We start from the raw sequence: 24,433 nt of genomic DNA, 5'->3' as shown, positions 1-24,433 counted from the left end.
GGCATCAGACCTAATCCAGTTTCCGATGATCTCGAAATTCAAAATAGCAACCAATTTTATTGGTTTATCAAAATTTAATGTATTACTTGCGCATATTGTCCAATCTTAAGTGATAATTTCACAAAAAAAATCTTGATTTATGAGAAATTAGAGAAATTAAACCCGTATTATAACCTTACGCTGCATTATTGATCCGAAATCGGTGTAAATATTATGCTTTTTAGGTGTATTATGGGTTAAAGTTACCCTTTTCATGTTAATTTTACTCTTAAAAAGGTGTAAAACTAACATTAAAAAATGTTGATATATTTTTACACCTTAAAAGTGTTAAAGTAACGAGGAAAAAAAGTTAATCGCACACCGCTTTTTTCTCAGTGTAGATATAATCTATCAGAACAACGGCCCAAAAAACTAGTTTTTGACCTTGTAATTCAGGAAACCCCTCTAGAGGAAGTGGAGCACTTTTGAAATTGGGATTTTTCTATTAAGTTTAAGTGGAACTGAGTAATTTCACTTGAGAGAAATCCGAAAAAGTTAAAATAACTTTCCGGAAATGTTAATTTTACCCTGCATTATTGATCCGAAATCGGCGTAAATATCATGCTTTTAAGGTGTATTAGGGGTTAAAGTTACCCTTTTTCATGTTAATTTTACTCTTAAAAAGGTGTAAAATTAACATAAAAAAATGTTGATATATTTTTACACCTAAAAAGTGTTAAAGTTATGAGGAAAAGAAGTTAATCGCACCCCCTTTTATTTATCAGCGTTAGCTTCTCAATCTGTTTGTGCAGCTAAATTATATTACGATAAGGCTAAATTTTATTTAAAAATTCGTGAAAAATCCCAATTTCAAAGGTACCCCAATTCCCCCTAAATACATTTTGGAGTATGCAAAAAACTGCAGAAAAATATATTTTTCCTCAGTTTAATAAGGAGATTTATTAAATTTGTGCGTTTAATGTGGTCTTTATGGTCCATAAGTGCCTTTACATCATGCTGGCTAAAACACTTTTAAATAAATTATAAAGATCCAGGACAGCTTCAGAAATTTTAATGGAGATGAATATTTTTACCATGAATTACAGTAGTGTTTCTTTTTTGTAAAAAACTCTTCAAAAATTAGTTTATCTGGAAAAATTTCAAACTGCTGAATCTTTAAAAAAAAACATGCTTTTCCATATTCCAAGTGTGCATATGCTTTAATAAGGAAGAAACTCTGTAGAAACTCATGTGCTCAACTCTAAAATGGACTAATCAACTTTATTTAAAATAGATTATCATATTTCCTCTGCCAAATATTCTTGAATTTTCTCTTTTTATCATACGGTGTGAATGGGAAATAGAATTTCAAATCAACTGCTCCTCAAGTGCACTTTCCTAATAAGAAACTCAAATAGCGTTAGTTTGCGCTGGAAGTTTTCTCATGTTGCACGCAATGGTTGGGTGCTGTATGGGGTAAGTAGGAAGATAAGAAGCCTTGAACAAGAGGGAACTTAATCAACAAGCTGGTTATCGACGTGCTCATGGTAGAAGACAAGCCACCGTTGAAGTGAACCTCCTCGGGCGATATTTCTTGAAAACACTTCACACACCCAAGCATCATCACAAGGGTGCTGCTGCTGAAGATGAAAGTGATGGTTTTGCCGCCAAAAAGGGCGGAGTTGACACTGAAAATTCCTTTAAGTTGCATACCAAACGACTTCTTGGGAAATTTACTAGGGAGAAACCGCCAAAAAATAACAGTCTTCAGCAACAATAAATGCTCTTTTATTGGAATTTTCCACGTTTGAAAAAAAAACTTACAAAATTTTCAACATGGTTCTTTTACAATTGATTTTTTTCCATATCTTTTTCACTGAGTTTAATAAATTCTACAACTTTTCTTCTTTTTTTGACACTATAATTTCTTATAATGCTTTGAGCATTTTCATTTTTTATATCAATGTAGATAATAATTATTAAATGTGAATTGGAAGCTGCGTAAGATAAAAAAAGCCTCTTGATTGAAAATTCTTCTTTGGATCAGCCTGTGCATTTTTTTTTAAACAAAAGGACAAAGGATAAACGTATTTGAGTTAAAAAAAGTGTAAAGGAACAAACTAAAAAAAATTCCATTGGAAGTGTGTAAATAAAAAGGAAGAAGAATTCCCCAAAAACCAAGAAATTTTTTGAATAAACATCAAATGCTTATTTAGGTGCGGTAATAACAGTGTGAATCGCTTTGGCCACATACTCCACATTCTTCTCATTGAGTCCACACATCGAAATACGTCCAGATTTAAGAAGGTAGATATGAAACTCTTCGACAAGTCGCTTGGATTGAGCCTCATTCAGCCCCGTGTAGGAGAACATACCAATTTGTTCAATAATATGTTTCCATGTTCCCGGTGTCTTGAGTGCAACCAAATTATCATAGAGCATCTTTCGCATCTGCCTAATACGTGCTGACATCGCCTTAATACACGTCATCCACTCTTCTCGCAATTTCGGATCAGTGAGAATCGTACCGACAATACGACTCCCATAAGCCGGAGGATTGGAAAACATACCCCTAATTAATAGTGACACTTGAGACACCACAGCCGGCATTTTGGCAGGATTGTTGAAAACAATTGTCAAATTTCCAATTCTTTCAGCTTTGCAAAAACCCCAAAAAAATTAATTATTTCATTTAGAGTCAGAAAAATCATCTCTAACTTACAATAAAGTCCAAAATTTTTGGCAAAACTCTGAGCACATAGCATCTCAAAGCCACGGGATACAAAGTAGCGGACAGCAAAGGCATCCCTAATGGGATCGCCACTGGCAAATCCTTGATATGCAGAATCGAAAAATGGGAAGAGCTTTTTCGCCTCGCACACATCTGCAATCTTCTTCCACTGTTCCTGTGTTGGATCACATCCAGTTGGATTGTGAGCACAAGCATGCAAAATGATCACCGATCCCTCAGGCGCAGCCTCAAGATCAGCGATCATACCATCAAAATTGATACCTCTTATCTCAGGATCCCAATACCTGTACGTTTTGGCCTGAGTGAATCCGGCATATGTGAAGACTTTCATGTGATTTTCTATTTAAAACAAAAACCGAAATACACTTCGATAAAAATCCAAAATCAATCTTAACTTAATTTATTATTAGCAATAATTTAACATTTAACCCATTTAAGCAAAAGATATTCTTATTGTAAATTAAAATAGTAACTAATTGTGCAGTTCCTAAACGATTTTCGTTTATTTAAGATTTTGATTTAGAAAATTACCTTAATTTCCGTGTTTTTGATCAATAGAGTTACTTTTTTTTGTATCTAAGTTTTGTAATATTTTTCTAATACTAAATCAATATTCTGGGTCCTTGAGAAAATCCCTAAAGCCAAAATCCCAATTGTGTTAAAAACCCGAAAAAAAAAAAACAAATTCCCGGATAGTTTAACATCTCAAATGCGTCGAAATCACGAAATCCAAAATCTCGAACGGCAAAATCCCGAATACCAATATTCCGAAAGCAAAGATTCCAAAAGCCGAAATCCTGAACGCCATAAAATTCAGAACACCAAAATCCCGAATAAGTTAAAAACCCGAAAAAGTCAAGATCCCATATGGTTCGTAATCCCAAATAGGTGAAAATTCCAAAAAGCCAGAACCCTGAAAGCCACAATCCCGAACGCCAAAATCCAAAATGACAATATCCCGAAAGTAAAGATTCCAAAAGCCGAAATCTCGAACGCCAAAAAATCCAAACACCAAAATTCAGAATAGATCAAAAACCCGAAAAGTCAAAATCCCATATGATGCGTAATCACAAATGGGTCAAAATTCCAAAAAGCCACAAACCTGAAAGCCACAATCCCGAACGTCAAAATCCCGAACGCCAATATCCTGAAAGCAAAGATTCCAAAAGCCAAAATCCCGAACGCCAAAAAAATTCCGAACACTAAATTCCAGAATAGATCAAAAACCCGAAAAGTAAAAATCCCGTATGGTTCGTTATCCCAAATGAGTCAAAATTCCGAACGCCAAAATCCCAAAATCAGAAATTTGAGAGGAAAAAATCCAGAAAACGAAAATTCCGGAATTTAAAATTCCGAGAATCAAGATCCCGAAAGCCAAAATCCCGATTTCTTAAAAGTGTCATAGCTATTCCCACGATTGCATGTTCCCTTGCCGGAACCAAAGGGAAATTATCTGTGTTTTGAGAAAGTACTCCACAAATTATCCTCTCTATAATTTCGTCCTTTTAAGATTTTACCCATTCTGGAATATGGCTTTCGAAATTTAGGCTTTTGGGACATCGGTGTTTTGGTATTTTGGATTTTCGCGATTTTAATCCTTTCTGGATTTCAATCTAATCAGGATTTTGGCTTTCGGGACTTTGACCCATTCGGGGTGTTGTCTCTTCGGGATTTTGGTTTTTCGAGATTTTCACTTTCGAAGACCATTTCTTTATCTTGATAAATATGATTTTCAGGTAATTCTGAACGATTGAGCCAAATAGTGAAAAGTAGAGGATGCCTTTCAGGCTTTGCAAATACTCTGGCTTCAAACATTTCATATTTTTCCGATATTCATTTAATGAATCTCACCTACTCTTTTCTTTACAAAACGAATGGCATACCGGTCTCTCAAAAATAAAAACTAATTTTTCGCACTATTTAAAGGACAAAATAACTTTCTATAGTCATAAAAATTGTACTTGTTTTTGGGACATGGGTGTCCCAATCGTCCTTAAAGGGTTAATACTAATTGTTAAAATATATTGTCATAGATAAGTCAGATTTATTGAAAAAATATAGGAAAAATAGAAATATTCGAAGTCAGATTGTATGCAAAGCCTGTAAACTTTCCACTATGACTTATTTTGTCCACTGAAAGGTTTTTTTTTATCAAAAAGATCTTCGAAAATCAGGTTCCAGCGATTGAATTTTAAGAATTTTTTAAATAGAAATTTCAGAAAATTTAGTTTTAATTTTGTAGTTTCATAAGCCTACGAACTTGAAATAAATAAACGTTTTATTATGTTGAAAAAATATTACAAGACCATGTAACCGTCACTAAATTTATTTATTTTTACATTTCATCACGAAGATCATTTATTTCAATAATGTAACTGCCTAAAAATATCATTTGCCACACAGAATTCAAATCAGAAAAGAGAATGAAGGAAAATATTATGAAAATCGACGCGATATCAAACTTTCCGCGCGCAACTTCGTGAACAAACTTTGGATAACTTTCTGCGGAGCGAGAAAAGAGCAATGAAGCATATTTCTACCTCTGTCGGGCTATTTTCCTCACATCATTGAAAAACCAAAGTAATTAAAAATCTTTTCCCAGCAGCAATGCAGATATTAATTGCGCAAAAATAAATTATCCAAAATCGTCTGGTTTGCATAATGATGTAAGTAATGCGAGAGATGCAAATACGTTAGAGACAAGATGAACCGAATTGAGCCGAATCGATGTGTTTGTTCAGAAGAATAGCCCTGCAAGTCTAAATAGAATTTTTTAATGAAATCGGGTCGTATACCTCCATATTCCCCGTAATCCAAGAAATTTGTTTGTGATAGTCCTAGATTTTGAAAGGAAAATTTATTATTTATCCTGAATGACAAGGTGTAAAAAGTTGCGTTTTTTGGATGCAGACGCTGAATGGCGAAAGATAATAGCTTAAAATGTTCTTCAGACTCTCGCCTCATAAGTCTGTTTTAGAAATTTCTTTAATTGATGATTTCTTTTATTGATGATTTCTTTTATTTTCGGTTATGTTTTAGAAGCAGCCTAGGCAACAGTTCGTCCGAACATACCAATGACTGGAAAAATCGCCATTTTAAATTATAGAAGGTAAAAGTTGAATCACTTGGAAGGGCTCACTTTTTAACCGATTTAGTAAATTTGATTTTTTTTTTTTTGGAAAAGTACTGAAATTTCGAACCCGGCTTTCATCGGTAATGAATCGGTTAAGTACCGATAATTGAATCATTTTTTCGGAATTTTTTTTTACTTGACCATAAGTTTGTTTCCGAATTAGTAGTCAAACGGTAAGAGATATCAACTTTTGGATTTCGATGACCCCACCTCCGTGGACATTATTTCAAACGGTATTTTTTCCTTTTTACCCTCAACGCCTCCAACCCTTCCGAAACCATGTTTTCTTGGTTTATTTAGAAAACGGCACTATAGAATTCTTTTTTTTCGGTATCTTTTAAAGGTAACCCAGAGGGTATATTTTTCAACCGATTTGGTTGAATTTAGATTTTGTAAAAATGTGTTAATGGCTCCGGCACACCTTTTAGATCAGGAAAATTTCATGAAGTCGAAATTCGAATTCCTCTCTTTCTCACATGCTATGAATATGTCTATCTCATTCTATTGTACTCTTCTTCTTCTTTTAAACATCACTCCAAATTCAATTTAGCTCAATCGAATTTGCTGTGCGAAAGAATGAGATAGTCATATGGAAAACATGTGAGAAAGATAGGGATTCGAATTTCGACTTCATGAAATTTTCCTGATCTAAAAGGTGTGCCAGAGTCATAAACATTCTTATTCGGCTATATCAATCCCAATCGGTAATGAATTTCTCAAGTAATCGTAATTCATTTTTATTTTCTCGAATATGCCTTTTAATTTTCGTGTAATCATGATACTAATATTTTATTAAGACTGCTTATAATTCAAAGGATTTCTTGGTCAAATGCCTTTATCTACCTATCTGTAGTAGACATTTTAAGTTATGAATTTTTCTACCTTATTTTGCTATGAGTTTCTCAACTTTTCCATGTACGAATATAAGAATTAACATTTTAAATAAATATCCTGATTTGAAGATCTTTGGGAACACTCTCTCTAAAATCGTTAAAATCCGTAAATCTCTTAATTTTTGCGGAAAAATCCTTTGGAATAAGTTTCCGAATGGAGCGGTATACCCGGGTACCTCATTCGTCTGAATAACAGGTGTTTAAGAGACTCAAATTTTTTTGAACCCTCTTAACAAATAAGACCAAGTTCTTAACAGAAATTTAAAGCACATTTCTGTCTTTATAATTTTATTGAAAATCTATTCAAATGCCAATGGTCTTTTGGTACGAAAATTTCAAACTTCCAACTTCAACTCTAATAGAAATTGGATATTCCCAGTTGTTTCACAATGATAATCTCGCCCACAATATGCTTATCTAGATTTATAACTTATTTTGAGTGCAAAATTAATTTAAATATATTTAGCCAAATAATAAAAATTTCCAAACACTGCATAACTTATTTCCAGAGCTGGCAAGAAACTAGAATGTTCTTCTTTGAATTTGAAATTGGGATATAAGTTGAAATCATAAATATTAAAAGATTAGAAGAGAATAATTTGAATATATGCATGTCTTATCTTATAATGTTTTAATAAGACATGTATAACCTTAGAGTTCTGGAAGTATTAAATTAAAACATTAAGATACTAAGCCTTGGTAAATTATTTTCTGAAACTATAAAACGGTTCACACTTATCTGTTATGTATTTTTTTTAACAAAATTTATAGTGAAAATAGGATCAGAATTTTTTCATACAGTTAGATATGCATTTTATGTGTTTTATAATTTTAAAAAAAAATCTTCCTAAAATAATGAAATAATTAAAAATTCAATGGAAATTGGAATTTTGAACGTTCTTTACTGTTTAAATTGGCAAAAGAAAAATACTAATAAATATTCTTGTGTGTATGACTTGTACTTCTTCGCAGTTCTCTTATTCTCTTAACCTATCTGAAACAGTGAGAATATATCAAAATTCCAATTTAGCTTCAATTCCAGAATACCCTATTGTACATTAGGCCTTTTATAATATTCTCCAAATATTTTATAAGCACTAAAATTATATTCCTAGAGAAAAAAATATTTTGTAAAATTGTTCGTAAATTTATGTGAATTCCTAATGGGGACTAAAATGTTTGTAAAAGTTTGTAGGGGAGTGTGGGGCAGTTTAACGACGGGGCAGTTTCAATTTTTGCATATTCTTCTTATCCCTTTGAAAGGAATGGGATAAAACCTTTATGTTATTGAAGAGATAACTGAGACCCATGTTCATCAAAATAATTAATTTCGTGACGCTTCTCGTTTGTATTCTGTAATTGATTTTGTAAAACTGCATCAAAATGAAACTTTTTGTGCTTTTTGTAATGTTTTAATTTCAACAATTTCTGAACTATTGCACTTATCTATCGAAGTAACATAATTGTATTAAATTACCAGTGGTTTTATGATTTAAGGCATTTAGCGTTGAATGAATTCTAAGACGGTTCTGACAATTTTGAATTAAGTTCCGAAAGTGCGTGAGGGGCAGTTTCATGCAAGCACACGGAGAAGTTTTGCAGTGTCTATCAATTTACTTTTTTAATTAAAATTAACTTAAAATGATCATTGAAAACGTTCTGTAACTTTTTTTGTCGATAAAGTTCGAAATTATGGGAAGTAGTATTTCCTAAAAGTTCATAAAAAAATAGAAAATAATCTTTTAGTGTTTTTTAAGTGCTTAAAAATGATAAATTTAATTGTTATAATATCTTTTCAGAATGTTTTCAGCAAGATATTGTAAATTTTTTTTAGTATTACAAAAATTCAAGACTTTAAAATACTATTATAAAACTGTTATACTAAAAAAGACATGTTCTAAGGCAATATAATGATCCAATAATGTACAGAATTAGCTTAGCACTACAAAAGACATGTCTTTCGTATAAAAATTAAAAAAAAACGCTCAATTAATGAGAAATAGGCTTGGAAATCTTTCGCGATATTTTATTTTCTCTGTGTGATCCATTAGTGTTGAAATTCTGTTATAAAGTTCTTGTTCGATTATATTTTTATGTTTTAGAATCTTAGAAGACTTTAAAATAGTAATTTTAATCAATTCTGATATCGCAAATTTCCTATTACGCACGTTTTATCTTTCTCAAAAATAGCTTCATATCTATCTTGAAATTGCCCCGCAATGGGGAACTTTCAGACATTCTGCCTTTCAAGTGAAATGAATTTCTCCACAATGCACTAATGAAATTAAAGGATTATTGTTATTATTTTTATTAACCCTAAACCCAACTGTACTTCACAGAATATACAAAGTTTTACTTCTGTTTATCATCTTTTTGCAAAATGATCCCAAAATTCATCTTGCATTTTAGGGATGAAACTGCCCCACTCTCCCCTGCTTATTTCAAAAAAATTGTTCGTAACATGATCATTTGACGAACATTTTTGTTCGTTTACAAATGTTTGTTTGTACATTTCTGTTTGTCTGGCAAAACTTTACGAACAAATGACAAAATTTTACGAACACTTTTTTCTGTGTCAACAAACATTTACGAACTAATGTTTGTAAAAGAAAAAAATGCTCGTTAAGTGATCATGTTACGAACAATGTTTGTGAAATAAGTACAAATTTACGAGCATTGCGTATCTCACGAGTATGAATTTTACGAAATATTCTTTTGTGTGTAGTTAACTGTTCAATAAAATCATTGCAACGAATAAATTGTTCAAACATTTGGGTTTCTCTTTGAGAACTGCAAGATTTCAATATTTTGCGAAAAGCATATTTGATTGCCACTTGTAACACAGACTGACGGTTTTGTCACTAATTCTAGATTTAAAAACTACCTTTTCAAAATTGAAAATCTAGTCATAAATTGTCAGACTACCTGCAACACAGAATAAACCATTTTGTTTGCAAAATTATTTATGAATCAAAAAAATAAATAAATAAAAAATGATATATTCAAAAACTATAGAATTGTTATTATTTTAATGAAAATATCCAAATATTCAGACAATAAAAAATATTTCAACTAATTCACACAGTAGTGGCTTCTGTTGAAATTAATTATAGTCAGTATCTCGTATATGAATTTTATTGGTTCATTTAAAAATCACTTCATTTGAATAATTCTTACTGGGAATGAAAAAAATTCATACAACTGATCTTGGACGATAATGTCAAAGTGAAAGAGAAAGTTACGAAGTCAACACCATAAAATTTGCATTCCTCAAGTTGTGCAATTTATTTTTTCAACACCTTCAATTATATTTTATATTTATCACATACGATCGTGAGATGACTCTGGTAATTCAAGAAAATAGTAAAATGCTAATTAATATTCAAATGAGTCGTAAAAGAAGCTTTATGGTGTGAAATATTCACATGATAATTAAAGATAAACTGGAGTGATCGTAAATAAAACCACAAATAATTCCAGGTCAGTATAACTTAACTACATACATAAATATACACGAAAGAATTCGAATAAAGAAAAAAAAATAATATAGTATATAAAATTTTTCCAATCTCTTACCCCACGTCGGAATGGAGACATAAAAAGTTGTCCTGTGCATTACACGAGCCAGCAATTCAGCACCAAGACGCAAGGCTCCGGTGCCAGATAAACTCTGACATCCGAAGGCACGTTTTTCTTTAACTGCCGGTGAATCCTCACCAAGTAGAAGTTCCACAGCAGCCTTTGTAAACTGCTCATTTCCCGTCACTGTGATGTACTCATGATTGAGCGCCTCATTGCTAGCTATTTGAGACTCTGTTCTCCTCACCACTGGCAACACCCATGGCTTCCCTTCGTCCGTGCGATAAGCTGCAAAATTAATTTCACTATCAGCATATGCTGTGTTATACTGTCCCTAAATCAAGAGTTTCCCCTAGCCACCCCCAAAAAGTTCCCATACCATTCTGCTCGTTATATATCCCATGCAATTTCCGTAGAATTGCCCAATTGAACCAACAACAATCCAGATTCTTATCAAACAAAGATTGGCTAGAGGTGGGATCAAGGGGCAGTGAGTGAGATAGAGAAAATTGTAAATAACATTCGGGAAATTGGACTTCAATTTACAATCAAATGATAGACAAATTTCAACTATGATAAGAGATAATAGCTCGAAACCAACTCCACTGGATTTTCCATAGACAAATAAAAATAATAATGCTATACTACAGTGTTACCGTTGTATTTCCCTTTTATCCTTTCCTCATGCATTAAGAGCGATTTTTTTGCATGATTTCCCTTCCATTCAGTAACTCAATGCTTAACTACAATTTTAGTTTACAAAGCAATGAACGAATTTGAATGGAAAGTTTCGTTTAAATAGTTACACATGTTTCATAAACTTTTTCTCTTGCATTGCAATATTTTATTGAATTCAAAAAAGGAGCCAAAAGGAGCCTTATAAACATTCTATTCGAGTTTACCTAAATAGTTTTTCTATCGCCTGGATCCTCATTTTGACAACATTGTTCTTTTTTCTGCTTCAGTTTAGTAATTTAATGGGCAAAATATTGATTTAGTGACACTGATTTCCTCCAATCAATTAAACAAAATCAATAAATCCGTAGCCATTATTAAAAAAAACTGTTAAACCAGATATGCTTATCGTAGCTGAGGTTCTTTACAGGGGGCCCTAGTTCGAGTGATTGCAACTCGGAATACATGAAAATTCGATTTTGAGTTGAATTTTAGAGATAAAGTAACGCGTCAAGCCAATTTTATTCGTTTCTTCAGGTAAGAACAGGGGTGACATGATAACTTGTTTTCGATACTATCGACGCGACGGTCGATTCTGAAAACTTTAAACGATAGCTTCACTTCCTGTAACTAATACAGATCGGTAGTTGGATCAGCATTTGTCGTAACTTCCTCATCGCCTCATCAGCACTTCTTCTAACAACATGGAAATACACACAATATAAAAGAACTGCTGATGAGGTTATGAGGAAGTCACGACAATTGCTGATCCAACTGACGAGATGTTTATCAAAAGCCGCACATTCCTTTAAGAATGTCACAATGAATGGCTAAAAAATGCGTAAAAAGTCGACATTCACTTAATTCAACAGATATAGATTTATCGATACTATCGATTCGATAGTGTCGAAAAGTTATCATTCCACCCCAGTTTACTCAATGCGATTCCTAAAACTCAACACGAATTTTCACGCATTACATATTTTCCTTTATAGATCGGGTCAAGGTAGAACGAGGGTAAAGTTCGACCCATCTTTAGAAAGTCCTTGACACCAGCTACAACATTCCAAAATTTCATCAAAATTTAAAATAGGAATTCCAAGATATTCGACATCGATTTTTCGAAAATTATTTTTTTCGAAATTTGATCTTTCACATAATTTGATTAAATTATATGAAGTTGGAGTGTCCAGAAAGCTCTTAGGCCCAGCTATAACATACTGAAATTTGAGATCGATCGATATTCATATAAGGGCTGAGTTATTGAGAAACCTTGAAATTTTCTAGAACTTGATTTTGATCTTGGTCTGAAAATTAAGGCCTATATTTCGATTATATTCAAAAACAAGAAATTTCACGTCTTAACATCTTGAAATATTTACTAGAAACATCTTGAAATCTGGAAATATTGAACTAAACATCTTGAAATATTACTAGAGGGCCCAGTTTCCGAAGGTCTCAAAATCCTAAACAACAAGGAATTTTATCGATTTATCAGAATCTATTGGATCATGTACTCTGATTATCCAATCCTAAGACAAGATTATCCAAAAAATCTTAACTGATAAGAAATTAGAAAAGTTAAGCCATATGGCTAAGTCTTAGGTCTGAAGCCGGCATATCCTCCAATTAATATATTAAATATCCATTTAACTATTTCCATTCATTTGAATTTTTACTATTTGTAGAAATTAATAGGTCACACATGAACTCTGTTCCTTGGATCACCATGTGTTTAACCCTTTAACGACGAGACACTTTTTACGGACCGAAAATCAACAATGAAAATTTAACCGATATACAAAATCAATGAAACGTCTTACTGACTTTGGAAAATTCAACAGAGTCTGTTCTGTGCATTTTTTACCTTTACGAGCGATAGGGATAAAAATAGCCCAAAAATTTAAATCATTTTTCTGACAATACCAATGAATAATCTAATGAAAAATATTATGTATGAGTATTGTAGTTTCTTTTTCCAACACGGTTTTGCTTAAAACAAAATTGAAAGTAATAAAAAATAATTAAAATAATTTTTGACTTTTGGACTTGAACTCACAACTGTGACAGTCGAGTCGAAAGCTCTTACCAATTGCACCACTGACTCCATTCCTTGATAATTAATTGGTAAAAATTATAGAAAAATATTGTATTAAATATATATATATATATATATTACTTTGGAGAAACATAACGGGGACAATCTAGGGGTCAAAGGGACACCAGCGAATGCTGGATCTCTTTCCTTACATAACGTATAAAAGTGAAATAAAATTTTCTCGCCCTGAGAATTTTTCCAAGGAGATTGTGTAGTGATCTAAGAAATTCCAATCAAATCGAGTTTCCTCGTTTCATGTGTTTTTTCATTGTTAAAGTGAATAATTAAATTAAACTTTTGTGAAGTTCGTCAGGACCAAGATGAACTTTCTGTCTAAGAATTGAAGTGGAGAGTGTTCAGTGATGAGATGTAGTGCTGATGAGTGTTAAGATAATTTCCATCAGTAGTGAAAAGTGAAAACCTCAAATTAAGGACGTCCTTTTAGTGAGTAACTTTTGAACTTTTTTTCTAGTGTCTAACCACTGAATATATACCTAGTTATTAAAAATTATTTTTCAAATTAGCTATCAATAGTGGGCAAGCCTTTAATTCTGTTAATCACAATGTTGTCAAACCCTGGACCCCTTCTATCAATAAAAGAAATTTTAAAAGTATTTTAAAATGATGGAAAGAGGAAGAAATTAATTTTAGATCAGCATCTTATGTCTTCTATCCCATATCTAACTTTTTATAGAAAAGCCCAAGTCAGTATCTCTTTCCGTTTTCTCTTCAGAAGTTGTTATACTCTGGAGATAGCTGAACGATAACATACATCTATTTTTACGCATATAATGATAACTTATCAGTGTTATTCAATCGGTAGAGTCGTTATATCTCTATTTATGTGATATATCAAGTAAATGTTGGCTTTTTACGCATTATTAGGCCAATTATTGTAACACTATTAAATAATAATCAAGCTATATTCGATGCAAAAAGTGCGAATATTATTTCAATTTCCTAAAATTGACAGTCGTTGCTGCCTTTAAGAATCATGTTACTCCTGATTCCACAAAGAAGAAGAATATTAAGAGTATCGCATTCTTTTTGAGAATATCAAATTTAAGTTGTGTGAAAAAACCGAAAATGTTAAGTTATGGTTATGATGTTTAAATAATTGCAATTAAACCTTTAGACTTAAAATACTTGAATGCGGAAAAGAATCAGTAATGGGTAGAGAAAATAATATTTTTTAAGTATCTTAAGTTCTTTACCTTCTAAAATAGTCACAAAGTTATTTTTTAGTTTGCCGGTGAGTAATGACCATCTGATTAAAGAATCGGGAACTGGATTTAGTCTCTAGTCTAAAACCCATGTATAAGTTCAGCTAAACTAAATTCAGATAAAACAAGTTCAAACGTACAAATACCGCAATTCATTTTTTTCACAAAACTTAAAAAACAAAAAAAAAATTAAATGAAAACACAATACTCTAGGAATGAGCAATTGAAATAGTAAACTCAAAATCAAAGAAATTTTTTTGTGAGTTCAGTCATTGAAAAACATAAAAGCTCAAATTACATGTATGATAAAAGCATGCATCAGTTAGTTTTTGTTACGTTTGTCATAAACAATACATACCAATATTATTGAACCAGGTCCAATTCCCAAAAAAAAAATTAAAATTCGCTCGCAAAGATAAAGCTTAATTTATTGTGTGAGATTCTCGTTAGACAGTGGCAAAAACTGAACTAAAATCGAAGTTTGGAATCATGATAATGGGAACGCTGAAAACGATAATTCCAAATGTTTTAGGAAAATTGGACAAGAATGAAATGTCGTCAAGCATAAATGTCTTTTCTAATGTGAATGAATCATAGAAATCGCATTATTATGATGCACACTCTCTATCTAGACGATTATTGCAAATCGACGTTTTCATCAATAGCAATATTTCCCGAGAAACATATGAAGTTGATAAATTTTGATGTAGTGTGGACCAAACTGTTAAGGATAGAAAATTTGGGTCTTTAAAGTTGCCCATTTTAAGTCAAGTTTGGAATCGTTTATTAATCGAATACTAAGCAAACCGATAAGAATTTCTTTCCTTTATTCATCGTCCCATTATCCTTAAACCTAATTCAGAACCTAATTCAAATGATATTTTTATACAACTTTAAACAGAGATGCAGATTTTTTCTTACCGCATTATGGCAATTATCATTCTATTAATTTTAAAATTTCATTATTTTATTCATTGCGCTCCAGATAAATCGATAATTTATTCATATTAAAATTAAATCCCATTTGGAGTAGGTTTTGCATTAGGCTATCCTCCTGTAAAGAGTAAGGAATACTGCTAACTATTCGAACTTATCAAAGTGGTATTTTACGTTTATAGGAATAGGTGTGGAAACCAGTGAGCGTCGGGTAAGAAGAAGCAAAGAAAATTCTCAAATTCTTCCCAAAGCTTTCGGCTCGGACTCCAAGCCTTCCTCAGTGGCTGGGGCGCCCCAGCCACTGAGCGAAGAAACATTATTAGTCCTTCACCACAGCTAAATAAGACTGAAGTAAACACGAAGACCGGTCATATTTCTCGTAAGCAATTGCTCACACTGAATTTTCAAGAAAGAAATTTTAACTCAAATCATATTCAAAATTTAACGTATTTAGTGTTAAAATCTTCCAAAAAGAACAAATATTTAGATAGAATTCATTATTCATCAAATATTGGAATAAAAATCTATAATTTTAATCAATTTATTTTTAGTGTCCAATTTTATACTCACAGTGTCCAAAATAAGAAACTGGTCAAAATTTGAGCTCTTCCCCTACATGAAGGTATTTTAGTATCATTTACCATTTACCAGTTCACACCCAATTTAAAACGATTGATAAATCATTCAAAAGATCGTCCAAAGTGTCTTGGGGGTAATAAAATTGATTTTCAGATAAAAAATTGTTATCGGTGCATGATCGGTTCACATAAGAAATTCTATTGTAATCATTATAATATCCAGGAACAAACTTAAACATGAACCCCTACCGTGATTACCGTGGTACCCTACGGCCGGACAGACGGATGGACGGACAAACATCGCGGCAACATTTCTCAGACATCGTCTAAAACGCGAAGAAGTGATGAGAAAAGTCGTCCCCAGGGGGTAGACGATGGAACTTCTGAATCTGGAGTGTCAAAAAATCAAAGAATTACAATACAATGGTCTCTCTGTGGAGTTTGAGTAGTAATACAGATTAGTTTGAGTGTTCTGCGAAGTGTCAATCACTTTGCAACCCCTTTCTTCTCAAGCTTTTTCTTTAAAGGCAATTTTATTTAGGTCAAACCCAACGAAAAAATTATCCTCTTAAACATGATTCCTTTTCACGACAATTTTGCTTTTTAATAATTTGCTACCCCATCCAGTAATATATTTTGCTTTAGCGTATTTTCTTTGAAATTATGAAATGAGAGCCCCAGAGAAATTTATTAAGAATATATCTTCACTAAGCCTCTCAAAGACACTCCAAAAATAGCTTTAATTAATTTTAAGCGTAATTCCTCGAGCCTATTACTCTTATCAAACAAACAACTTTGTCAAAATCATAAAAATGCTGTTTTTCTTCGCATTTATGTGTTCCTCCACGATGGATTATCATCTGCACCAGCCAAATCGTTCTCAATTGACAACAAGCATGCGACATGCGGTTGATAAATCGAGTGGCAAAAATAAAATTCTCAGGAAATTAAATTTCTTTTCATGAAGTCAACATAATTTTTTTCACGCCCTTCCACCAACATCTATCTAATGCCACAAATTGCAATTAATATCTGCTATTGTGGTACCCATTGTTATTGAATTTCATAGCACGAAGCATGAAAATGAGTGAGATAAAAATTCCATTTGGTGGGAATGTGTGCGAAAATTGTAAATTAATCCATAAACGTCCTCTTGGAAAACAATTAAATTAATCTCAAAATTCATATATATCCCCCTCAAAAAGCTTTGGGTTTACGGCCTGAGTGGGTGAGAGTGTGTTTCATTGAATTTATGCAAAAGACGTGTCATTGTTGTGGCTGGTCAGGGGAGAATTCCATCTCAATTTTGCCCAAATTCTCACCCACAAAATGATAAATTGAGGTGAAGTCATTGACGGGGACCATCGAGGGTGGAAACTCTCAAGATATTGGGCACAGATGGGGTTTGAAAGTGGGGATAATTGCCCAGGAAAGTTTCCTCAATTTAGTGGCACTGTGGTTCTTGTGGCAATACTTTCTCTCGAGGTCACTCTTCTGTGAAGTACAAGGAAGCATCGAGAAAATGCTCCAGATGCTTCCTCAGCAGGAAATCATCCCATGTGAAAGAGAGTAAAGAGCCTAAGTTTATTAATAAATCAACCAGACAATTTGTCCTCACTTTTCCTTTCTTTTGGTATATTCCTCTCACTATTAGAAAATGGCGTGGATAAATGCAATTATAGAAAAGACAAACTTGTGAAACATGGGATTTTTCATTATTAACAAAAGACTCAAAATTTTAATTTAAGTTTACAACAAGTGAAGCACAATGCCCTAAATCCTTCCCCATTCTTTTGTTTAGCATTTTTTCTCAGTTTTTTTTTTAAGTTTATTGACCTAAATTGTGTATTTTGCATGGTGTCGATTTCGTTTTATTGCTCCAAGCCACGGTGAAAAATATTTTAACTCCTCACCCCCCAATTTGAACCATTACAAGCAGCACCTAATCCCAAAATAATAAATATTTTGCTTTAAAATTAGGGAAAAGTGGCCTGCTTTTGAATACGCCAGTCTTATTTCATTTCATTTTTCATTTTTTCTCTTATTTTCTAAAGCAAAAAAAAAATTTATCAACCAAAGTTAATATAAAATGTTAATAGTATTACCCGTATTACCTAATAATTTATAGAATTTTTCCTTGTGGAAAAAAGAGAAAAAATTAAATAATTAATAGTAGAGCTACACGGGGCAGTTACTCAAACTCTCGATGACTAAGAATTTCTATCCTGTGCGTCCATTCTTTATAACGAATACTCAAATAAAATCGAACATTTAGGGGGAAGTGGGGTAAATTTAATAAGGGCACTTTTGAATTTGACCTTTTTCTACTATTTTTAAATACAATCGGATCTTACCGTGGTATCATTTAGCTCCACAAACTAATAGTGAGCTCAATTATGTTATGATAAGGATTAGTTCTATTTGAAAATAGGAAAAAAACCCAATTTAAAAAGTATCCCAATTCAAAGGTATCCCACTTCCCGCTAGAACCAAAACTTTTTTTTTTTAGACAACTTTTTTCATTTGATTGATGATGATTTTTGAGAAATTATATCCCACTTTCATCTGTCTGTCCATTAGCACCCTAGGCTGGAAACTAAACGGATAAAGGTAACATTCTGATGATTTAACATGGTTTTCCTTTTCTTTTCACCTATTCCTTCCCCGGCAAAAACAAGCTTTTTTAATAGCTCAAAAATGCCTCGATTTTCTTATTCTTTTTTGAATAGGACATAGATATTAGACTAAACCCTAATAGCCATAAAAGATGGACTTTCTCAGAGAATTCGAGGATTTGGCACCGAAATGTCATCCAAATTACAGAATAAAAAGAAAGGTCTTGAAATTTCCTAAAACTGAACGGTTCTGAATCGGTAATGAACCGATTAATAGCCGATAACTAATTTTTATCTGAAAATCAATTGTATTACTTTTAAAACTATTCTGGGGATCTTTTGAGTGATAAATCTGTTCAAATCGTTTGACAACCGGTAAATGATGCGAAAATACTTTTGAGGTACAGTAGACTCTTCGATATCCAGCACTTCGATATCCGGGTGACAGCTGCCAAACACTTACGGTTGATATATTCAAAATTATTTTCACTAAACATGAAGTTTGTCCAAAGTGAATTAAAGTATTATTAACATTGTATCGAAGTTTTTAATACATAATTGTGATAAAAAATGAAACATAAGCACACCATGAAGAAACTCTTTTTCTTTGTCAGACAGAAAATAAATTCACACTGCACAAAATAGAAAAACCGTTGATCATTCAAAAAACCTAAATGTCATTTTGTCCCCCAGTCAGCCGGATATCGAAGAGTCTACTGTATAGGGTCAGTGTACCAAATTCCGCCCAGCTTGCAATTTCGGCCATTGTTTTTGTTCCTGAAATTTGCATGAATTTCTAGTTTTTGCATGCTCTAGAGATTATACAATACAAAAAAATAGCAAAAAATGTCGCTTAGACGAAGGAGATTATGTAAAAAAGACTTTGGAAGAATTCCGGAAGGGCGAGGAACTATGAGAACAAAGATGGCCGAAATAGGCTACCAAAGCTATGTCTACATTTTTATTAACAATGTTCCAAACAACACTCCTTATAAAGAAGTAATAAAAAAAATTAAATTGGTATTAGAAATATAAAATTTTAAACTTAAGACTTTGGTGCTTGAATGCAACTATGCCGAAATTTGACACACTTACCCTACCATATAAATCTCGAGTTTGAGCATTTCGCAAAGCCTGGGATGCTTTGCCACCCCTTTATTAATTGTATCGAAATTACAAAGTAACCGTTTTTACTATGTAATATGCCATAGTGGAGGAATAAGCTAAACTCATTATTTTGTGCCACCGATGAGCACCTCATTTTATTAATTAGATGCTAAAATTGTGTATCTTTGCGCAGTAGATTGTTATTTTTTGAATAGAGGTTCCAGAGAGAAACAAGGCCTTCTCACAAGTAATATTATTATTTTTTCATATACCAGCGCAAACAGCCTAAAAAAGCTTGACATCTTCTGGAGAACACAAGTTTTGGCATTCTAGAAAAAGTTCTCCATAAATGCTGTCAGTCACTTTTCACTCACAATCTGGGAATCTGCCGTGAGATCTTCATTTTGATTTTCTCACTAGTGAGAGTATCACCAAATCTTAGATTTCACCCCCAGGGTATGAATTCTAAAATTGTGAGTTTATCATATGATAAATTCACGATCTGAAATCGTCTTGTCTAAGTGTTTCAAAAGACTTTAACAAGAATTATCATGTAAATTCTGGGATACTGTGACTGTTTCACATGATATTTTTTTATGGAGAGCTCATGAAATACTCACAAAATACGGTTTAAATCTAAAAGCTGTGAATTTATCACGTGAAAAACTCATGAATTTCAGAATTCACAGGGATAGGATTATCGGTCACATGCCCGTGTAATAAGGTATAAAGTTAATTTTAAATTTTGCATAACGGTTTTTAGGGGATGTTGTTATGTCATATATCAAGAATTGTTAATTATGTATCCTATTAATGATTGGCATATACTATCTGTGAAGGTGTTTTCCATCGTTTTCACTCCGAAAGTTGGTCATAAGCGCTAAGACGGCGGTGGCCGCATAAACCAAAACATATAGTTACTTGAAAAGGACTCGAGTGTAAGCACAATAAATAAATAAATAAATAAAATAATCAAATGCAGTGAGGCTCAGTCCAATGCCAAAAAAAAATTCTTGGTGATCTAAATAGGATTTGAACCCGGGACACTTTCATTATTATAGAGAGATTACTTTAACAGAAGCTTCTCATACTCCCACTTAAATTCATATGGGAATTTTTTTGTACTCGCGATCGTTACACAAAATATCTTAAAATTGAGGAGGTCTTTAGTTTCATAAGATCGGGTAGAGTGCTTAAGGTGCTGCTATAAATATACTAGAATTCTGTTTAGATACATTTTCCCTAAGAGCATGTGAGCTGAATCTGAGTTCAATTTATAATTTGGCTTCAAATACTATCCATATAAAAAAGTCAACTTATTAGGGGCTTGTTTTAACACTTGACCAATTGAATACTTATTGGAACCAATAGCTAATCGTTAAAAATAATCGCTTATCAAACTTGGGTTGTATTAGGGTGGAACCATCACATGATCGTTATACACTCATGGACAGCTTGCATAAGTCTGAAATTCTTACCTAAAATAGATTTCGAAAAATCACAAAATTGTTAATCACATCATAAACTTATAATTTTGTGATTTTTCGAAATATATTTTAAGTCAGAACTTCAGATTTTTGCACGCTGTCCATAAGTGTATAATGTCCATAAGTAATAACTCCACCCTATGCTACAGAATAGATTTTTAAAAGTTGCAATATCCGACAAACCGTTCAAAGCAGTTGTGCCTAACGTGAGCAAAAAACGAGTAAGTCTTTTGAAAAAATCACTTGATTGCTGCCCCACTATCCCCTATATGATAAGCATTGGAAGTTCAATTATTAAGATTGTACTTCTTACGCATTTATTTAAAATGATCAAATCCAGGCTATGATAAGAAAATAAGGTAACGTTAAACGCATTTTTAAAATTCCTTAAAAAATATTTTTGAATATGTATGTGTTAGTTAATATTTATATATATACCTCCACAAAAAATGATCCGAATACTATTGACACTTTGAGTTGATTTCCAAACATATCTTACATATTTTCCAAAGATATTTTTATTTGATCAGTGGGTAATTAATTTTAATGTTTCAAATAAGAACATCTGTATAAATAATTTTGTTTGCAAATTAGTGCTTTTCATCTTCGCAAACAATGTTTAAAGAAAATCAGGTGCTCATTAATATTTTCTGGAACTTTTTTTGTATCTCGGATAGTAAAAATAAGCCAAATTTCTGGGTTTTTCTGAACTTCGTAACTGTGAAAATTTTTGATAAAGGCGGGAATTCAATTACCGACAATAGCTGTGCTACTTAGAAGAGGATGGAAATCTGTCGTAACACCATGAAAATATATTGCAAAACACTTGCAAAAATTACAACATATTCTCTTTAAGCTTTTGTGCAAGATTAGTTAAAGTGATTCATTAATTTTGGGGTCATTATCGTGCCTATAATCTCCAGAATCATTTTGACCTTCCCTGGAAAGGCGCAAAACCTGCCCTGACCTTCAGATTCGACCTCTTCACCCTAACCTCAAATGTTCCCGCTTGTTTCCAGGCAAATCTCTCCGCCTGTGGAGATTTTCGTGCAATCTATGGACACTTCAGACTTACCCCCAACACCCAGGTTGACTTTTCTGTCATAGGAATCCTCATTGAAGGCTTTTGTGAGGGCAAAAACCTCAATTGGTGGACCTTGCTCCACAATATCAAAGACACTTGGCATTTTGCTGGAGATTTTTTCACACGCGTCCGAGAAATGCGAAAGAACAAACACAACTGTGGCAATTGACAAGGAATTGAGATTACGGAGTACCAAATACACAAATGCGTAACGTTGCTGATAAAAAAAAAATCCAAAAGTAAACTTTTTAATTGTATTTTCTTCACGCTAAATAAAATCCCGGTCACAAAAAATTCGCAAAAAACTCAGCGACAATTTCAGCGACAGTGCTGCGAGCGCCACTAGCAATGGGTACTGGAAACTGTGGATTTTATTACACTCTGTGTGAAGAGAGTATTTTAATCAGATAATTTTGTTTACAAAAAAATTAATAGGAGCTTTAAAAGAAATAAAATTAATCAAATGTGCCCCCCAATTCTGAGATAAAGAAGTCTAAAGATTTAAGTTAAAGCTTTAACTTTGACACGAAAGATTTCGAATTCCGAGTTATAGAAATTTTGGATAAAATAGCCTAGCGCCAGCGCCCCTAAAGAAATTTGATTATCCAAGATGTCAAAACAAGACGTTCCAGTTTTAATGGTGCATAAAGTTCCGATTTATTGTCAATAAAAAGAACAATCTCCACAGTTCCTCCTCTTCTCAGTGTCGCAATTCCGCTGCAGTAAATCAAGCAGAGTTCAATTATCGCCGAAATATCGGCAGTAGCTCCACCAAACAACAAACCCATTTATCAGAATGTACAGGAAGATACTCATACAGATTTCCCAGTTTCAGAATCTTTTTCTGGCAAAAAATGAGCAATTCAGGTCAAATAATTTCAAGTAGTAAGTAATTCAAACAAGAAGTTGTTGTAGATAAGTGACGAGGTCAATTTATGGTTCCAAAATCCAGAAGCTTTATCTGGACCGAATAAAAGAAAGAGAGGCCTCAACACACTTTTAAGAAAGAAGGACTGCTTCGTCAATTTTGTCCTGGAACACAGAGATACTCTGGACGCATTAAGCGACAGATATGATCCCCTTTGGTCAAACCTTTGATTAACGCTCTTTCCGGAACATCAAAAGGATACGATTCATCTCTCAAGTACCTCATTTGTGATCTCTGCGCACGACTAAAGAGGATAATAAGTTTTAAATCAGTTCAGAAGTTCATTCCTGAGAGCTCGACACACAGCTTCTTCCAGTACTGGATCTATTGACTAAAAATAAGCAAAAACTATGTAAATGATAATTTACATCACTCTCCAGAAAAATATACATCTTTGTGATAAATTAAACTTACCTTTTTGATTAAACACACCTATTGAACAATTAAAAATCTCAAATTAAAATGAACTTAAAGGTTTAAAAGGCCCTGTCGAGCAGCTTTTAAATTAAAGGCGATTTATACACGTTTGACATCTTTAACTCTGTAAAACTTTAGCGTTCGAAATTTACAGTCTTAAAGGTTTAAATAAATTTGACGCTTTAAAATTAAAGATTTTTATCAGAGAATACGAATCGGCCTTTGAAGGGCGAGTTAAAGATTTAAGACTTAAAGATTTATCTCAGAATTGGGGGGTAAAGGAATAAAATTTATCAAATATGAATTGTATTATTTAGCTGTTTTAAATTTGCAAGAAGTCATTTCTTGCTGGGTTTAGACAGGAGTGATTTAAGAAATGTGGTGGGTATTCTAACGGGTCATTCTCTAAACTTCCACATGCTTAGAATGACCCTTGCTACGACTGCAGCCTGCAGAGGTTGTGGTGCTGCTCTGGAGACTGTGGAGCATTTTTTGTGGGAGTGCCCACCTTTAAATACACACAGAGGAAAGCATCTCTTGTCTATCAAAGATGATGGGACGTTGCCCAAAAGATTACTTGGGTTCATGAATGCAACAAACTGGTTTTCAACCCAAGAAAGGCACGCGGGGGATACAAAGGGCATTTTAAGCCTAGGTATCAAATCCCTGATTTTAAACAATCTAAATCTAAATTTGCAATACAGTGCCCGCTCTCTAATCCGGATCGGCGTAATCCGGACGAGTTATCGACGGTTACAATTGAAATAATTTGGAAGTCATGTACGCATGTCTATTCAGCAATGAATCCTGAGTGAGTGATGTTTTTGTTTAATAAATGAAGTATAATAGCACAGAATTTTCTATTTATGTCGTTTTAATCATCTTTAAAACTTTTATTCTAATTCTACAAAAAAGTCTTGTATTATATTTTAGAGACGTTGAACAAATT

General features: G+C 32.9%; 1 protein-coding gene across 1 annotated transcript; it reads right to left on the bottom strand.

Moving 5' to 3' along the window:
* Positions 1-1,751: 1,751 nt before the first annotated feature.
* Positions 1,752-22,512, bottom strand: LOC129810286 (aspartate aminotransferase, cytoplasmic). The gene is made up of 4 exons (XM_055860655.1): positions 22,131-22,512; positions 10,334-10,624; positions 2,702-3,070; positions 1,752-2,636 (listed from the first exon to the last, which is right to left on the bottom strand). The coding sequence occupies exons 1-4, from the start codon at positions 22,240-22,242 to the stop codon at positions 2,188-2,190; spliced, it is 1,221 nt and encodes a 406-aa protein (XP_055716630.1). The 5' UTR covers positions 22,243-22,512; the 3' UTR covers positions 1,752-2,187.
* Positions 22,513-24,433: the final 1,921 nt, after the last annotated feature.

Source organism: Phlebotomus papatasi, chromosome 1 (assembly GCF_024763615.1).
Source record: "Phlebotomus papatasi isolate M1 chromosome 1, Ppap_2.1, whole genome shotgun sequence".
Classification (NCBI taxonomy): domain Eukaryota; kingdom Metazoa; phylum Arthropoda; class Insecta; order Diptera; family Psychodidae; genus Phlebotomus; species Phlebotomus papatasi.
This window is presented reverse-complemented; position numbering and strand designations above follow the sequence as displayed.